This window comes from Microtus oregoni, unplaced genomic scaffold (genome assembly GCF_018167655.1).
Source record: "Microtus oregoni isolate MIOR12 unplaced genomic scaffold, Mior012 000021F_ref0000039, whole genome shotgun sequence".
Lineage (NCBI taxonomy): Eukaryota > Metazoa > Chordata > Mammalia > Rodentia > Cricetidae > Microtus > Microtus oregoni.
Genome location: NW_024543080.1, coordinates 4080593 through 4097927, shown reverse-complemented (window position 1 = coordinate 4097927; position 17335 = coordinate 4080593). Strand labels below are relative to the sequence as shown.

Sequence of the window (17335 nt, the reverse complement as noted above, 5' to 3'; positions counted from 1 at the left end):
GCATGGAACTGCCTGCCAAAGAGTTTGAAGAGTTGGTTTTTTTGTTTGTTTGTTTGCTGGTTTGTTTTGAGATCCTGTTAGGCGCCCATCAAGATGATTTTCCCCCTCTTCGAAGCTACGAATAGGTCTGATTACCAGCCATTTAGTCAAATTGCTACACAACGAGACTGAACCCGAGTGCTGCACAGAAAGAATCCTCCAGCTTGAAATGCAGATGTTCAAAAAAAGAGTAAGGCTACACATCTGGAAAGCTGGGTAAAAAGATGAAGTTTGTTGCTTTTCTCCCATGTTTAGGTGTAGTTTGCTTTTTTAAAGACCTAGGCATGCCTTTGAACATGATTATCCAGATGTACACCATTTAATTCTTATAGGATAGTGACTCAAGTTCCCAAAGTGTTTTCCCAAGGGGTATTCACGACAGAGGGATCATCTTCATTTAATGCTGATCCAATTTTCACAACATTAGGCTGTTCACACAAATCTAGAGGAGAGACTCCGCTGTCAATATATGTGGTGCAGGCAGTGTTTTATAGTTTTCTCCTCTTCCAGAGGCTCCCTAGGACATGCCGGGAAAGCTGACAGATAACGGTGAGAGGAGTTTTGCCTCCAGTGGAAAAATAGTTCATTTTTTGATCCGAGGAAAAGCTGGGGAAGCCAAGATTTAGTTGCTACAGAGTAGCACTTTGTGTCAAATAAAACAAAATCAGTAACGTGGCATATTGTGACAATTGGGCAATACTTTAAAGGCAGATGAAAGGCAATCAGCCATGAAATGCTAAGTGCCAAATCTAGGGAAATGTATCTAATTGAAAGACTGGATTCTAGTACCTACATTATGTCTAATTCTATGCCCTTGCCCCAGCTTTCAATTCATCAACAAGTCTTGTTCCAGCTTTTGATCACATGTTGGACAAGGCTGTCATGTTGGGCGGGACATGTTAACATGTGTCATAGTTTATTCTTCCTATATTGTGAGGGCGTGGAGGGAGGAAGAAAGAGGGGGGCCTGTTGAGAATCTTCTGCTTTAAATTGTAAAATGACCATATATTGCATGCAAGGGCCAGACACTGGAATAATTGAGAGTACTATTTCTCATGTTGAAAAGAGTAACTATGTACTCTTTCTTCATTCGTAGTATCCATTCATTGTTTATACCAGTGTATATAATCAATGTAAAAGGTGACATTCTTTGTGATACCTCAGGACTAACTGATACATGAGTGACCTCAGTCACTTCTGTATTCTTAAGTCATTTTCCATCCACCTGTCCGTCTATCCGTCCATCCATCCATCCATCAACCATCTCCCAGATCACTTAGAACCACTTAATACTAATTTAATACCTCTGTGAAATGTTAATTCCAACAACGACATAGAGGAGTCCTGCAGAATTGGTGTTGTTGATATAGCACCTAATCCCACCTATACCCTCAGAAATGCCAACACCACCACCAACAACCACAACAACACACTTCTCAGGTGTTTAATGTGTACCAGTTCTTTACTTCAAGAGCTTTGTAATTCTTGTGACAGCCCCATGAAGTAGGATCAATTTCTACCGTCTTCATTTTGTGGCCAGCAAAACAGAGGCAGGGGGAGGGTAAGTAACTTGTCCCGGGTACAGTAGCCAGCTCTTCGTGCCTCAAGCAGTTCTGTATCTCTAACTCAAAAGATCACTCCCAGCACATATTTAGTTCACAGTAGCAAGAGCTGCAAACATAACAGTCAAGTGTAGTCGAGCGTAGCTTAGATGCTTTTGTTTATCGAATGTAAGTGGGAAAATATTAGTTTGTCACTAGAAACACGTTCTCCAAGTTGAGCTCTGGAACGTTTCTAACTTGTTGAAGGATTTCTATGACTTATGAAGTTCACTTGTTCCTTTGTTTGCTTTTGTTTTAATTATAGGAGGAGTTTTTCCCACTAGTTAAGGAAAGCTTGGGAAGGGCAGAGAACAGAACAAAAATAATCCCTGATGCTCGATTTCTTTCTTTGGCAATTTGTCCCAGTCCTGATAGACAATGGAGACTCATGCTTCTTGGGATGCTGATGATCACATTCTAAAAGTTGGTGATTATCCACAGAAAAGGAGAAGATGTATTCCCTTGATGAAATAATGAATTCAAATGGCACTTTCTCCTCTCCCCTTTTGTCCAGATACCCTGTCAACTGAACCACAGCCCCGTCACCTTTATCGTCATCACTCAAATGATCTTTGCAGTCTGATGAGACGTGATTCTGGCGATATTTAGTTGGTTACTATGCTGCAGGGCGTCTATTTATGCCAGGGCCTCAAGTATCTGAGGCAAGTGCCCCATTCCTGAGCCACATCCTCAGCCCACCAGCGGGGTTGTTTTGGTTTAAATACCACAAATTTCTCATACTATTGATTAACCTAAGCCATTTGAACTTCATCTTTAGGTATCTTTACCAAGAGATTATTTGTATGACCTCCAAGCTTTTAAACATTTGAGAAACATTTTCTTGCTTCCTGTCTACATCAAAGGCAATTTGGAGTCTGAACCTAGAGGGCTGAAGACTCATTTCCACTGGATTTTGGGTTCCAGAGTCACAGAGAAGTCGGAGGCCTCTCTTTTCTCTGCTTTGGCCCTTGTTGCAAGACATACAAGCTTTCCCTGTACTCGGTTCTTACTTAAAGTGCCTTCCCGTAACCGTCTCAGGTTTGGGGCTTAGTTTGAGGAGAGAATTTAGTGGAGGCATCCCTTACTTCAATACCCCTCCCCGGAGGACCAAGGCATTTTTTTCTTTAGTTCTCTTGTAAGGTGCCTCATTTCTAGTCTGTAATTTACAGCTAGGATTGCAATGATGTATTCTTGTATGATGTTTCTAAACCCTTGTAATTCAAACATCTTCCGGGATATTTCTCAGTGAAATACTGTTTGGAAAAACCCATTCCCCCTGTATGAGAGCTGTCTGCCAAAGATACAAGTCCCTGGGCCACTCAAACTAGGGAGATAGATTCATGATCATACAGAGTGGAGTTCGCTGAGGACTTAGAGACAGATTGTATCTTGGATTTTAAGATGGGTGGGTTCCTACTTGCTGAGGCAGGAGGAGGTTACCTGCTTGTGAGCCTAAATGAGTGTGGGCCATACCAGGATGTACGCAGCCTTTCTCAAAACCCAGCAATGTATCAGACATCAGAGGTCAGCACACGTGCTTGGGGAATCGGATGATGATGTCTGATGGGGTCTGAGATGCATGCCAAGTTCATCTGGTGAACAGGCTGGTAGAATAACCAATATGGCTATGACTGTTGTCAATCTGAAGCTTTCCATGTAGCTTTTCTTATCTCTTGCCTTTAATATAGAGCCTTTTCTTACTGTGCTCCAGTGTTTGGATGTTTTTTTTTTTTTTTACACGTTTGGTTTTAGGGAACCACTTTGGTGCCAATTTTTGTTTCTGAAGAAGCATTCCTGACTCTCTCCTTGCTCTACTCATTCTTTCTCAGTCATTTTCTCATTTGCTACTCAGTCTCTCTCTATAGCTTTGAGGAGATCTTCTTGTTTTTATATCTGCTGTTTCCAGAACTGCAGATGCAGAGATGGGAGAAGAACAGAAGCAAAGACCTTGTTTGTTGTCCCGTTTGCTGCTTTTCGATCACACTGTCTCTTCTTGCACAGCCCCCCACCCTATCACCCCCACCATCCACTCTCATCAGACCCCACCGTAACAGGCTGGCATATTCCAGTCAGAGAGGTTATCATAGTACACACAAGGCTCCAGGTTCAATTCCCAGCACAAGAAAAAAGTAAGTGGAAGAAAAGACCCAAAGAGGGGGCTGGAGAGATGGCTCAGCGGTTAAGAACACTGACTATTCTTCCAGAGGTTCTGAGTTCAATTCCGAGCAACCACATGGTGGCTCACAACCATCTGTAATGAGATGGGATGCCCTCTTCTGGGGTGCAGGTACGCCCACAGGCTGTATACATAATAAATAAATAAATCAAAAAAAGAAAGAAAAGAAGAAGACCCAAAGAGAAAAGAGAAATCGTAGCAGTGTGTTTCTTCGGGCCTTTCCCCTTAATGCGTATTGCTGAGTCAATTAAGACAATACATTTTCATGCTCTGCTCTGATTGTTTTATAGCTCTCAATGAACAGCCTTGAAGTCAAAGTCAAAAGAAGATGTTTCATTTTCTTATAATTCATTCTTTGGGGTTTTCTCCCCGCATCTGGTTTTTCATACTTGATCAGTAGAAATCTTTCTTCATTCCCTCCCTCATGCTACAGTAATGGTGGCCTTTCCTCCACGCGGTCCTTTGGATGTGTGGCCAGATGCTCAGCGCTCAGGGCGGGGGATCCACTTTCACTTGGTGTAGCCGTGCTGCGTGCTGAGTGAGATAAGATCTCTCCCATTTCCGCTGCCTGATCCGCTCACCTTCTGAACACAAGAAGCAAACCGCCATCTCCGGTGTGCACTGCCGTCCCCAGGGCCTTTTCCGTTCCTTTGACATTTAGCCACCCAGGTTCTTAATCACTTTCTGTGACCCCTTGACACCCATTCCTATTATGTCGTGTTGTTGATGTTATGGGCTCTGACTAGATGTAGGAAGATATGAAGGGCTGAAAGCCTGTGCCTGGCACTCTGCCTGCCTCGTTTGGCAGTGGTGAGGACTGAGCCCTGATCCGGAAAGGCTGGCTTTGGGGGGAAGTGTGATGCCTCTTATTTGTGCTCCTTCCTAAACAGCAAGAGAAGGCCACACAGCGTCTTACAGTTGGTGGACTTCCTAGCAACGACGGGAAGATGACTGTCAGTTCTACTTTATTTGTGGTGACATCTCTCTGGTATCCTCCAGTGTACTCTGATAGAAAAGTGTTTTGTCAAGACTCTCCCATGGTGCACTGTAAACTTCATTATCATACGAGTCTTTATTTAGGGGCAGCCATAATTCGATATAGCCTTCCTGGTAACTCTGCCTTCCCAAATGTAATCACATTCACCATATTTTATAGTACTGAATCTTTGCAGTTATGGAGGATATCATATTATCCAGGGCATATATCTTTCTACAAAGGGCAGGATTGAGTAGTTTTCAGCTTTGTGTGCAATACAGTTAAAATAACTGTTCAAGCTCTGCCATTGTAGCATAAAGATGATAGATAACATATAGGTATATGGGTGCGTGGTGATAATCCAATAAAGCTTTATTTATAAAAATAGGTGGTAAGATGGACATGGTTTACAGTCCATAATTTACTGGTCCAACTTCAGCCCTGTATTTGAAAAGAGTATCTGAAAGCCAGAAAAATATATGTTAAAGTCTTTGTAGTCGTTATATTTGTCCCGTGTTTTAAGAAAGACTGACACAGGGATTGAGGAGGTCGTTCAGTGGTTAGAGCACTTCCTGTTTTTAAAAGCATAGGATCTGAGTTTGGGTCTTAACACCTCTAGCTCTAGAGGATCAGAAGCCTAATGCTGGCCTCTGGATAACCACACACACATATGCACACATATGTAGACACATATGCATGAACAATAAAATAAACATTTTCAAAAGACTTAACACTGAGTCTGCTTAGGACAGACAACGAGCAAGGCTTAGTTCATTTCTTCACTGCAGCGAAGTTACTGGATTGTGTGACTCCATGTATCCACTACTTTATTTCATCAGCCAAAATTTCCTCGAAGAACTCTGAAGTCAAGACGTGCCCAGTTTTCTCGTTGCCTATCCCATTTTCACGCATTCTGTTGGCCATCCATGATCATAATGTTTTACGTATAGACTAATAAGATATCTCCACAGCGAAAAGAGATTCTGTTTTAATCCCAGAGGTTAAAGCATTTGCAATAGACCTATCAAGTAGTGATGCGGAAACTTGAATTGCAACGTGTAACTGTGTTAACTGATTGTGGAGGTGTATTCCTGGAACTTTCAATGAGAAGTTGACATCATAGGACCCCTCTCCCTTCTGTCTTAGCTATGCTGTTCTTGTTCTTCCAGAAGGAGTACCAAAGTAACTATGGTAGTAAAGCCTTCTATACTATCTCCTTGTAAGACAAAGTGGAGGCACTGTTCTGGAAGGTTCTCTCTTCTGTGTAGCGTGTATCACTTTTTAGTCTTGACAACTTAGGTTGTTCTCATCCTCCTTTCCCTTTTAATCGATCCTCTTTCCTGTATTGAAGAAGGCTGTGGGGATCAGTGGGAAGCTGACTGTGTCAGTTAAGAGGATGTGGTTGCTGTGACAACAGGGATAAGTACCTGACTCTTTTGGGGTAGTGATTATCGTAGAGATGAAGATGGAAAGGGCACTGGGGATGGTTCTTCAGCACAGGATCTCCGTCACATTTCTCTACACTGTCTATTCTAAGATTTTTAAAGGGTGATTGACTCTTGCTTGTGTTAAGGACATCCCCAACACACCTGCATAAACTTATGGGTTCATCCCAATGCACCTAGATAAAAATATGGATTAATATCAAGGTGCAGAAGAATAGTAAAACAGTTGATTAAGAAAAGGGCTGCCTTTGCCTTTGGGTTTAGATGCGAGTCAGGAGTGCAGATATTCTTAAGTGTTAATGTGGTCGGGGCTCTGGAGTTTTGTTTCAACCATTTACCATGAGTAGTCAGCCATATAACCTTATACAAATTATACAGCTTGTCTACTGTTAGTGTTCTCACTTCAGGCTGGAATAAGACCATCTGCCTCATACAGGAATTGGGATATGCCTGGTGAAGACTAATATTGTTTGATTTTTATAGTTATTTGTGCTTTGATAGGTGTTAGTAAAAGGTGGGGCATGCGCACTCTTCCTAAGGTTCCAACTGACCTTGAAAGTCTGATGCCTGCTGGAGCCCTAGGTTACAGATGAATGCTGGGTGACAGGAACTGCTGTCCCATGTGTCTGCACATGTGGCTGAGACGGCTGTGAAGCAGATTTTTCCTATGGATGTAAATTTCATTAATCCTTTCTTTTGGTGGCTTGTCCCTCGTCGGGTGTCAAGGATGAAATCGTCGTCCGAGTCCCTGGAAAATGCTGTCCTCATTGCTCAGCGCGATCCTGTTCTGCAGCTGGCCAAGTGTATGAGGTAACCTCCGTGTGCCCTGCACGAGTGTGTTGACATATGTTCTCACACTTCTGCCCCATGCCTTCTAACCACAGAACCTCCCAACCCTCCTCTCTGACTCATTGCCAGGATTAGTTACTCAGTACATAAATGGCTTTTATGAAAATGGCCCTTATGAAAAATATTAAGCTGAAAAGGATTATAAATATGAAAGAATGTGCTGACAAGCAGAATCCAGTTCATGAACCTTGGGAAAGCTTACTGTTCACACGCATGCTGAAGAGAAGAGGGGGGTATCTTTTGTCGCCAACCGTTTATGCTATTTCCAGCCTCTGGAGATGTTTGTCTCTTTGGTTGGATTTTATACACTGATACCCAATGACACCTATGCCCATATAGGAAGAAACATGGGGAAGGCAGAGTAGACAGGTCAGTTCATTGAGAGATTAAAGGTTGAGAAAACTGGAAGTTGAGTGTTGCTATTGAAATAGTCTAGACAACCAGGCCTAACCTGTAGTATGTAGTAACCTGTAGTAGCCAGCAAATCAAGGGAATGAATAAATGTTCTGTCTTCGGAGTGCTCAGGTAAACCAGAGTCACATTGTTCTGAAGCAGAACACGGAAGCAAAACAAAGTCAGCTTATTTTCTTGCTTGTTCCATGCTCTAAGGAAAGGAAATAGAAACTGGGTGTGGCAATAAGGGGAATCTGGAATGAGAGTCCCACTAATTCTAGATGCTTCTCTTGAGATTGGAATGAAATAACTAGTTGGAAAAGGATGTTCAAACTAAGGTTTGTTTTAGTATGTGCGTGTGTGTGTGTGTGTGTGTGTGTGTGTTTCCGTGTGTGTTCTCTCGGATGTGCACCGTGTGCATACCTCAAGTTTTGAAGTACTGAAGAGGAAATTGGATCCCTGTAACTAGAGTTATAGGTAGTTGTGATCCACTGTGTGGGTGCTTGGAACCGAACTGCGGTCCTCTGCAAAAGCAGCCAGTGCTTTGAGTCACTAAGCCTTCTCTGCAGCAGTGGGGAACTCTTTGTGTGTGCTGTGTGTATACTGTTTGGCACAGTGGTCTCATTTGGTATTTTCATTGGGCAGGTTTGTGCGAGATTAATTTTCTTTGAGAGAGGAGTTTTGAAACTGTTTGATATGTTTGGTTGCAAGTCTCAGAAATGCCCCAGTAAAAGTAACTAAAATGGTAACATTGTAGACAACAAGGTGTCCCAATAGGGAGGGCTCTTCAGGGTTGATCAGTTCAGGTCTCTGTGTTGTCCCCATGTGAATATTTGCCTCAATCATGTCTCCTTGTTGTCCCCTGGATGACCTTTTATTGCCAGGAAGTCAATGCTCACACATGCATTGCTACTGCTTGGTGAAAGAAATACTTTGTTAGAGAATAATTTCTTTGACCTTTAATATTTGAGCAAATCTAGGACTCCTATACCCTAGCTGCAAGGGAAACTGAGAAAATAAGCTTTTATCAGAGACTCCTGGCAAGGAAGACCTAAGGGATAAGGAACTGACCAATAGGGTCTTCCTAAGTCCTCTAAGTGCTGGGTAAAGTGACCCTCAGCAAATTATATCCATGTAATCCAAATGCAAATTTATTTGAATATTCATTGGCTTTTCTCTTACAGGCCACTTCTACCTAAGCAATCTCAGGAATACATTATATGTGACTACATTTAAAAATGTAATGTAAAAGTATGTCAAGCTTCTGTTTGACGCATGTGGCCTTTGACGTGCTGTTCTCCCTTTTCCTTTCTCAGCACGGTGAACAGTGGAAAGAAGACGCCTGCACCCTGTGCATGTGTGACCAGGGAGAGGTCAGGTGTCACAAACAGGCCTGCCCTCCGCTGAAATGCGAAAAGGTATTTGAAAGTGTGTGGCTTGCTCTTCTAAGCTTGATTCTGGACCATTTTAGAAAGGCATTTCTTAGTGTACTGTGTCCTTTGATAGAATCAAAAGCCTTAAAGAATGTGGAATGTTATACAAAGATATAAAGGGCCTGCCTCCCGACAGGAGAGTTGAGGTGGGAAATGCTTCCCCCGGGCCAGCAGGGGTTGTGTTACACAAGGCCAGTGTTCTGTGTCTCTCTCTCACCCGATGACTCCATTGTCCCCAAGGGACTGTCCCTTCCCTCACTGTTCTCTGTCTCTCCAGGGTCAAAGCAGAGCCCGGCCTCATGGGCACTGCTGTGAAGAATGTGTGTCTCCTGCCAGAAGCTGCTCGGCCGGTGGGATCCTGCGGTACCCGGATGAAATGTGGAAAGGCTCGGCCTGTGAGTTCTGCGTGTGTGACCAGGGCCAAGTGACCTGCCAGATGGGAGAGTGTGCCAAGGTGGCCTGTGGCCTGGTAAGATGTGACAGCATTTCCATTTGTGTGGTGGCAGCTCCTTCCAGCAGATGGTGGGTGTTCCTTCTTCCCTGGCAGCAGAGGGGATGCCAGGCTGATGGCTCACACTTCCAAGGGCCTCGTAGCACAGAGATGCTGGGGAGGGAAGTGAATGTCACGGACGGTTCCGACCAGCTTGGAGCAGTCCCTGGAGCTTTTGTCTGTCGGTGCATCTGGTCAGATTAGAAGAGCGGAGCCAGAGGCATAAAGGGAAGGACATGATGTGGGACATTAGCCTGTCATTCAGTGCAGCTGGACCTCGTCACTAGTGGACTGTCGTGTTTGGTCTGCAGGTGTGCCCCCAGCAGGGCTCTTTCTGCAAGCTGCATTTAGTAGAAAACACTCATGAGCCCTCCTGTGGACTGGGAAATAAAATTAAATGTTTGTTCTTCCATCCTCCCTACCTCCCCCCCCCCCTTTCTCTCTTTCTCTCTCTCTCTCTCTCTTTTAAGGAAGGAGCAAGGGGGAGCTCATAAACAATGAACTCTGCTGACCTCTGTTGACTTCTGCTATCCACAGAATTTTTAGCCATTTCTCACATAGCAACTTCTTTCTTGACTTCAGATGTATATTTTAGGGAAATTACTAACCCCCCACACCTTTGAACTCAATTTTGACCCATGACTTAAAAAAAGAAGATGCTTTTAAAGTTCCCTCCTCCTCTTGCCGCTCCCATCCGCCCCTCCAGTTTCCCTCAGGGTTGTGAACTTGAGGCCTTTACAGAGATCTGAAGCATAGCTGTCAGTGAAGGCATTTTTCCCCCTGGTTCCTCTCCTCCACTTCTCAGCTCCTCCCAGCACTGGGCCTAGGGAGGAGCAAGCTTCCTAACAAGGCTGTCATTTACAGCTTGGTTTTGACTTGGCCCCCTGAATCTAGATCTTGGCCAAGCTGAAGCACACTTGAGCAGAAAGGGCCTCGCCTTCTCGTAGATGTATTCACCCCCACACACCTTTTCATTTTTTTTTTCCTGATGTGAGGGGAGTCCGAATGGTTGGAACGAGTTGAGAAGAGTCTCAACGAGGGCCTTCTCCCTCCTATGCCATCTTCCTTCTGCATCTGAGGATGCTGGGTTATTCTTCAAGGTTTAGTTTGTTGAGTATTCCAGGGTTTTTGAAAAAATGTGGAGAGGTGACCCTGGTAGGCTGGGTTTCTCAGACACCGCTTGTTAGTCCCCCTCACAGACAGAAGCATAGCTCATTTCTCTGGTAGCACCCGTCTGCGTGTCTGCTGGCCCACTTGGGGTAGGGTGACACCTTATCGTGTGGACGTAAGGGCAACGAGGAGCGGCTGTTAGGGTTGAGGGTGCCTGGCTTCTCTGGTCATTCTCTCATCCTCTGTTGGCCGTGGCCTCATGGATTGAGGACTTGAAGCCTGCAGCCCATTTCTCCAGTCGTTAGTCTCTTCCAGAGTGTCCATGTACCCCAGTTTGTGTACATTAGTATATTCTAAGCTGGAAACACTGCCAGTAGTGAAATTTTAACCAAAATAGAATCGTAGGAAACAAAAAAAAAAAAATACTCCCAGACCTTTTTCAGACACCATAATTCTGAAATTATCTTTGGTTAATGGTCTCGTTAAGGCCTGGTTATCCTAATAGCTTCTTAATTTCTGCTTTGCTTGTATCACTGGTGATGAAAAAGGCATACCATGACCTTGAGAGTCCCTGGGATTTGTGGGAAGCCAGACACATAAACAGAAGTGATTCTACCTGGAGGTCTGCAGGAGCACTGAGGATTATGGAAATATGAATTGAATGCCATCCGAGCTCCTGAGGGAAATGCCTGTGAGGGGGCTAGCACTGCTGGTACTTTCTTCAGTCCCGCCCTGCGCTCCGCTCCCCTCTCAGATATGTCAAGGTCATTTGACTTTTAATCCTGGAGACCAAGGTGCATTGGATGCTAGTCATACATCTTCACTAAGCTGCAGAGACATCACTTTCTACTGGTGACAATCACAAACCTCCCTACTGTTGCTTATTACCAGATCCATTCCCAGCAATGCTCCGAGTCGCCTTGAAATCAACATGCAGTTTGTCCTTGTGTGAAAAGGAGGAAATGGCACGTTCTTTGTCTCTGATGTTTTTCAGTAAAGTCCCTAGACACTGAAACGTAAATTAATCAGTGTTAGACTAGCACGGTATGATTGATTTCGTATTTCCAGATATTATAGTGTCTTTGAACATATATTCAGATGAAGAGATCACATTATTTCTTTCTTCCTAAAAGGACCTATGGTATACAGGTGAAAGATGCTGTATGGGGAGGAATGGGCTTGTAGCACAACACACTGAAGAGGGAAGGCGAGCGTAAGCAGGTTGGGGTGGGGGAGGCTTTCCTTCCCTCCCACTGGAGGCCATCCTGGTCTAATGGGCGTTAGATTGACTTCCAGGGTCGTCCCTCCATTGGGCATAGATAGCCAGTGGAGGAGGTCTAACAGATTTGATATTGAGAGTTCACTTACAAATGAAGTGAATGAGTTTGTTTCACAATTGAGTTCTGTTCAAAGCAGAAGTCAAGTGCTAGTTGGCGGGTTCCTCACAGCAGTGAGCTGAAGTGTTTGGGGACAGCAGGCTTCTATAAATAGTAAATCTGTTTAGACCCTCCTATGTCACCCAATCTGAATCCTTGTTCCCCAGGAGCGGGACTTTTTGGTATTTACTGTTCTGTGCAAAGGCTCAGAAAGGCTGCCTTCTTCTCTCTTTGGGCTGTGGGAGCTCCCAAGCTCTGCCATGCCTTTTCTTTTTAATAGAAGTACATACTCTGTCTTGCTTCAAAATATTGTTTTAAGCAACTTAGATTACACGCATATAAACCCTCTTATATGCTTTGAAAGTAAATTTCAATCTGATTCTCCAAGATGCCATCACTGCAGCTGATTCTTTGTGTTTCTGGAAAACAATTTATATGTAAATATGCCCGATCCCTATGGCACCCGCTGCTCTGGTGGCCTCTGAGTGTGAATTTTGATGGACAGCCATCCAAACAGCTTTCTTCTTTTTCCAATACTTCTAGGAATTGTAAAATGTTACAACCATTCTTACGATTTTGTGTTTGTTTTAGAAATTTATGTTTACCTTCATTAAAAAGGAAACTTATATTCCTTTGAGAAGACCTTGCAGATTCTAGCAGAAAGCCTAAAAATCCATTCCTTTTTTTTTTTGGTTTTTTTCGAGACAGGGTTTCTCTGTGGTTTTGGAGCCTGTCCTGGAACTAGCTTAAAAATCCATTCTTAATGCTGCAACCCAACGACAACTAATGCTTTTACATTGTGTTTTTCTTTAGCAGAGCCTTTTAAACATAAACCATCCTTGTTTAGTATGAATATTTAGTTTTACAGTGCTGTTTCTATTTAATATGGTTTCTATACTTTGAAATATAATATAGAGCCCCCAAGCTGAATATTAAATATTTAAAGAAACAGTATCATTCAACAGAAACTAAATGAGTCTTCAGAAAGCAGACACTGCTTTGACGAACACTGCAGCCTACCAGTGTCAGGTGTTACTGTTTACATAGACAAAATTTCAAACAAAATTTGTAATTTAGTAGCCTATTCGCTGGAACGTGGGGTTACAGTGCAATTTAAACTTTCTAATCTACAGAATTGAGAATTATTTAGATTTCTTTAAAGCATCAAGCATTCATTATTTGGTAATAAAAATAAGTTGAAATTATTAAAGTGGGAAGATCCTGTAAGCAAACATCCATCTTCGGAATGTGGCATCTCCCTTTCTCTTCCTATAATTAAAAAGAAAATTAGCTGTAAGTGGGCTAACACTAAGAGTTTCAGAATGATGAATAAAACTTCCTCTTCTGCTACTTAATTTATGCCTGAGCCTGCATCTGTGCATAAAAGGACCCATCTTATTTGGTATTCAAATACTGGCTTGATTTGCATGCTGCCGTTGACACTAAGGTTGGGAGTTCTCACTGTATAGATCCGAGATAGCGGGCTCCTTCTGCCACTCATCTTTGCTGTGCTATGACGTTGCCTTGACTGTTCTTCTTACTCGTGTGAGCTCCTGCTCATGGGTAGGTCTGTAGTTATGGCATGGGAGAACAGAACACACGCCCATATCATCAGAACGAGGGAGAACAAGCCCTTGGAGAGTACCCTGGGATGTGAGGAGCTGTCCCAGAGGAAGCTAACTGGGGTGGGTGTAGGGTGTGGGAGGCGATGGGGTTGTGGTAGGGGGCACACCCAAGTAAGCGGTGGGCTGAAGCCGGGAGTACGTGGAGCTTCTCATTCCAGTCAGGAACCCAGCTGCTTCTCAATTTAGCCCTGCTACCTGGAGATGTTAATTTGATGTGTACCGCTGCAACTCTTATTCCTACAGGGTGAAGAATTAGTTCACTTAGAGGGAAAGTGCTGCCCAGAATGCATTTCAAGGAAGGGTTATTGTGTTTATGAACAGAAGGCAGAAATTGTGAGTATCGGGTTAATAACATAAGACTATTAAAATTAATAGATCAAAATTAACTTAATAAGAAGATCTTTATATTCAGCAAACTATTATATATACACAAAGAATGTGCTAGGCATTGGGGATAGAGGACTGAAAGCAGCAGATGGTGTCTTTTCTCATGGTGGAAGGTACTTTCTAGTATAAGAAAATAGACATGCAGACAGACAGACACTCACACATACACACACAAAGTAGTGGGGTGCTAAGCTGTGGTAAACGATGGTTTCTTCTCCCTAAGATGAGTGGGGAAGTCTTTTGTGCCAAAAAATCTAATCAGGGTGGGGTGGAGGTGAGAGTCACATGGCTATCTGGAGGATGGACCAGCAGGAGAGACCACAAATGCAAAGGCACAGAGGCAGGTGCCTGTTTGGCATGTTAGGAAATTGCAGGACTGGTTAAGTCTGGAAGAAAGGGCATGGGAGAAGAGCTAAGAGATGAGGGCTAGTAGGAGTCTAGAAGGCTCAAGTCAAGACAGTTAGGAGGTGCCTGAGAGCTTGAAGCTCTGCAGTCATGATCTAACTCGGAAAGGATCAGACTGCCAGTGTTGGGAGATGTTTTTAGTTGTCCAGATCAGCACTTCTCAACCTGTGGGTCATGATCCCTTTCATAGCAGTAGCTTATCAGAAATCCTGGATATCCGGGACTTACATTATGATTCATAACAGTGAAATGATACACTTGCAAAATTACAGTCATGAATTAGCAACAAAATAATTTGTGATTGGGGTCAGGACAACATGAGGAGCTGCATTAAAGGGTCACAGCGTTAGGAAGGTTGAGAACAACTGCTCTCAATGAAGGTTGTCAGTAGCTTGGTTTAATGATGTACTAAATAATGGCAAGTCCCTAAATTCACTTTTCAGATAGAAATGGCAGCATTTGGTGAAAGCAAGATGGTTCGCTGGGTAAAACGGGCTTGGTGTGTAAGCCTGACAACCTGAGTTAGGTTCCTGGACTAATGCCCAAAGTTTTCCACAGACCTGCACATGAATACTGTGCTGTACACACACACACACACACACACACACACACACACACACACACACACACCAATACTCCCCAAGTGTACACTAAAAGTAAAAGACATGGCAGGATTTTGATGGATTGAGTGTGGGGTGAAACTCCGCTTGCTAAAGATTTATTTCTTTGGCAAAGAAAGAGATTACCTTGATCCTTTTCAATTTGCCTTACATTCACACGTGCATGCACAGACATGTGGGACCAGAAGTCAGTCTTGGGTGTCGTTTCTCAGATGACACGCACCTTGGGTTTCTCACCATCTGGAGTTCACCAAGTAGGCTAGGCTGGCTGGCCAATGAGCTCCAGGGATCTGCTTGTCTCTGTCTACAAAGTGCTAGGATTGCAAGCATGTGATCCACTCAGCTTCTTTACGTGGGTGCTGGGGTTCAAACTCAAGGCCTCATGCTTATGTGGGAAACACTTTGCCACCTGAGTCGTCTCTCCAGCCCTGCCCTGGTTTTAAGGCTCATATTTTTCATATGGCTTTTGGGATGTTGACAGATTTGTTGTGTTTTTAAACATATATCCGTTGATCATCAACACAGTGGTCTCACTGGCCAATCAGAGTAGACTGGAAAGAATTGGGAGTCATTGCTCCGGCCGGTAAACTGACAGCTCTCAGTTGCATCCTTCAATGTTCCAATGCTTCTGTATAGTCTCAGAGGTAACAGTGTAAGGTCAGCAAGGCAGGCTGTAAGATAAGATGCCTCCTATGCCACACACTGATCCTTAGCAGAATACGTACTCTCCTTATATAGTGAGGATAAAAATGACACTCCCCTCCTGGCCTATTCAGACATAGGTGCAAAGCACTGAGAGCAGCCGGCTGCTAATCTTTAGTTGAAAACACTGATAATTTTAGAATGCTGTCATCACTTGTCTCATGGGGATATTTATTTACCCTTATTCTAAGAATTTAGGAACTTAATGCTTCTCTATAAATGTTGAATTTGTGTTTCTTTTCATAATATCAGTTCATCCAACTCATTTTTGGAAGTAATTTAAACCGAATGGAACTAAAGAAAACTATGTGTTAGAAATAAAAATGAATCTCCATAGTAGTCCTGGTACCATAAACATTCAAGCGTTCCACTTACAGGTTTAGAGTTCTTCACCTTGAAGAACCTGTATGCAGAGGGGAATTGAACCTGTGTGCTCATGTTCAAATGAATAAGAACAGCCAATATGTCAGCATATTGTCCTCACCCCAGTTGAGATGCTTTCCAAGCTTTCCATGTAGACAGATTTTATTTCTATTCATATAAAATGAATAAAGTTGCATGCCGCTTGGTGGCAATGGATGGCTCCTAATGGAAAAATTGTCCTAATGATGTTTCTAATGGGATCATAAATACATTTCTCTTTCTTTCTAGATGTCTTCAAATGCAAGTGAAGTTAAGCATATTCCAGTAAGTATGGATTTTTAATTCACGCACAAATCCTTACAGAATTGTTTTAAGTAAGGACTTGTATGAATTTACCATGGGGGTCTTGGTGTCTTAGCATTTTCCATAGCTACGTTTGATCGTACTATGGTTGGAAACTAATGGTGTTAACGAATCCGAGATTTCTATACACTAAGTTTGGCTCTTTTCTTTTGCTTATTTGTCTATAATTGATAATTACATTTCACTAACCACGGGCACCTACACACATCCTTTCCCTTCTTCTGGTGATTTTCTCCAGCCTATACAAGATAGATTGTTCTCTGAGGGAACTCTGGGAATGGTCCCTTCCTGAAAGAAGAGCTTCTTGAGATGGTGAAGGGTCATTCCTCAAGCAGCCGGGCTTTCCTTTTCTAGTTTGTTAGCTCCGTGGTGCTCTGTGTCTTCTCTTAAAGGCACAGTGCATGTTTATTCCTGCCAGCAAGCTTCTCATCTTCAGTGGATAAGTGTCTGTGAACCCAAGCCGAATATGACCGCTTCCTTCTCATGACGGTGCGCTTCAGTTGTCTGACATTTTTCCATTCGCTTTGATAAATACCGTCAAGTTCACGGCTAGTGATAGCTTAGTTACCTCAGCAAGCATTTTATCAAGACTTTTATTTTACAATCTACTCTCCTATTTTCTCATCTTTCCTCTCTGATCAATGCAGGGCAGCCTGCGAAGGGGCTTTGGTCTCATTCCGATTTCCAGGGTCAGTGGATTGTCAAGGAAATCACTTCTAGCCTCAGAATAGATCCTCTGTCAGACTATTCGTGCATATCACCATAATTTGCTTGGCCAGAAGGGATTATTGTAAGTAGAGAGATCTCCTGGCTCACGTGTAACCCACAAAAATGGACGCGAGGAAGCTTTAATTTTGAGAATACAATGACTTTCTTGTTATTCCGACTGTGGTAACTAAGGAAATGCAGGGTTTGAACCAAGCTTCTCACTCCTATTATAGAGATTGTGTTTAATGGAGCCAGTAACCACTAGGTACATCAG

General features: G+C 43.2%; 1 protein-coding gene across 1 annotated transcript in view; it reads left to right on the top strand.

Annotated features, from left to right (window-relative positions):
- Fras1 (Fraser extracellular matrix complex subunit 1) overlaps window positions 1-17335 on the top strand; it is a 419545-nt gene that overhangs the window by 176946 nt on the left and 225264 nt on the right. Inside the window, exons 7-11 of the mRNA XM_041671543.1 lie at window positions 6964-7047; window positions 8796-8897; window positions 9190-9381; window positions 13757-13846; window positions 16279-16314. Coding sequence (XP_041527477.1) covers window positions 6964-7047; window positions 8796-8897; window positions 9190-9381; window positions 13757-13846; window positions 16279-16314 — 504 coding nt within the window. The remainder of the gene's footprint in view (window positions 1-6963; window positions 7048-8795; window positions 8898-9189; window positions 9382-13756; window positions 13847-16278; window positions 16315-17335) is intronic.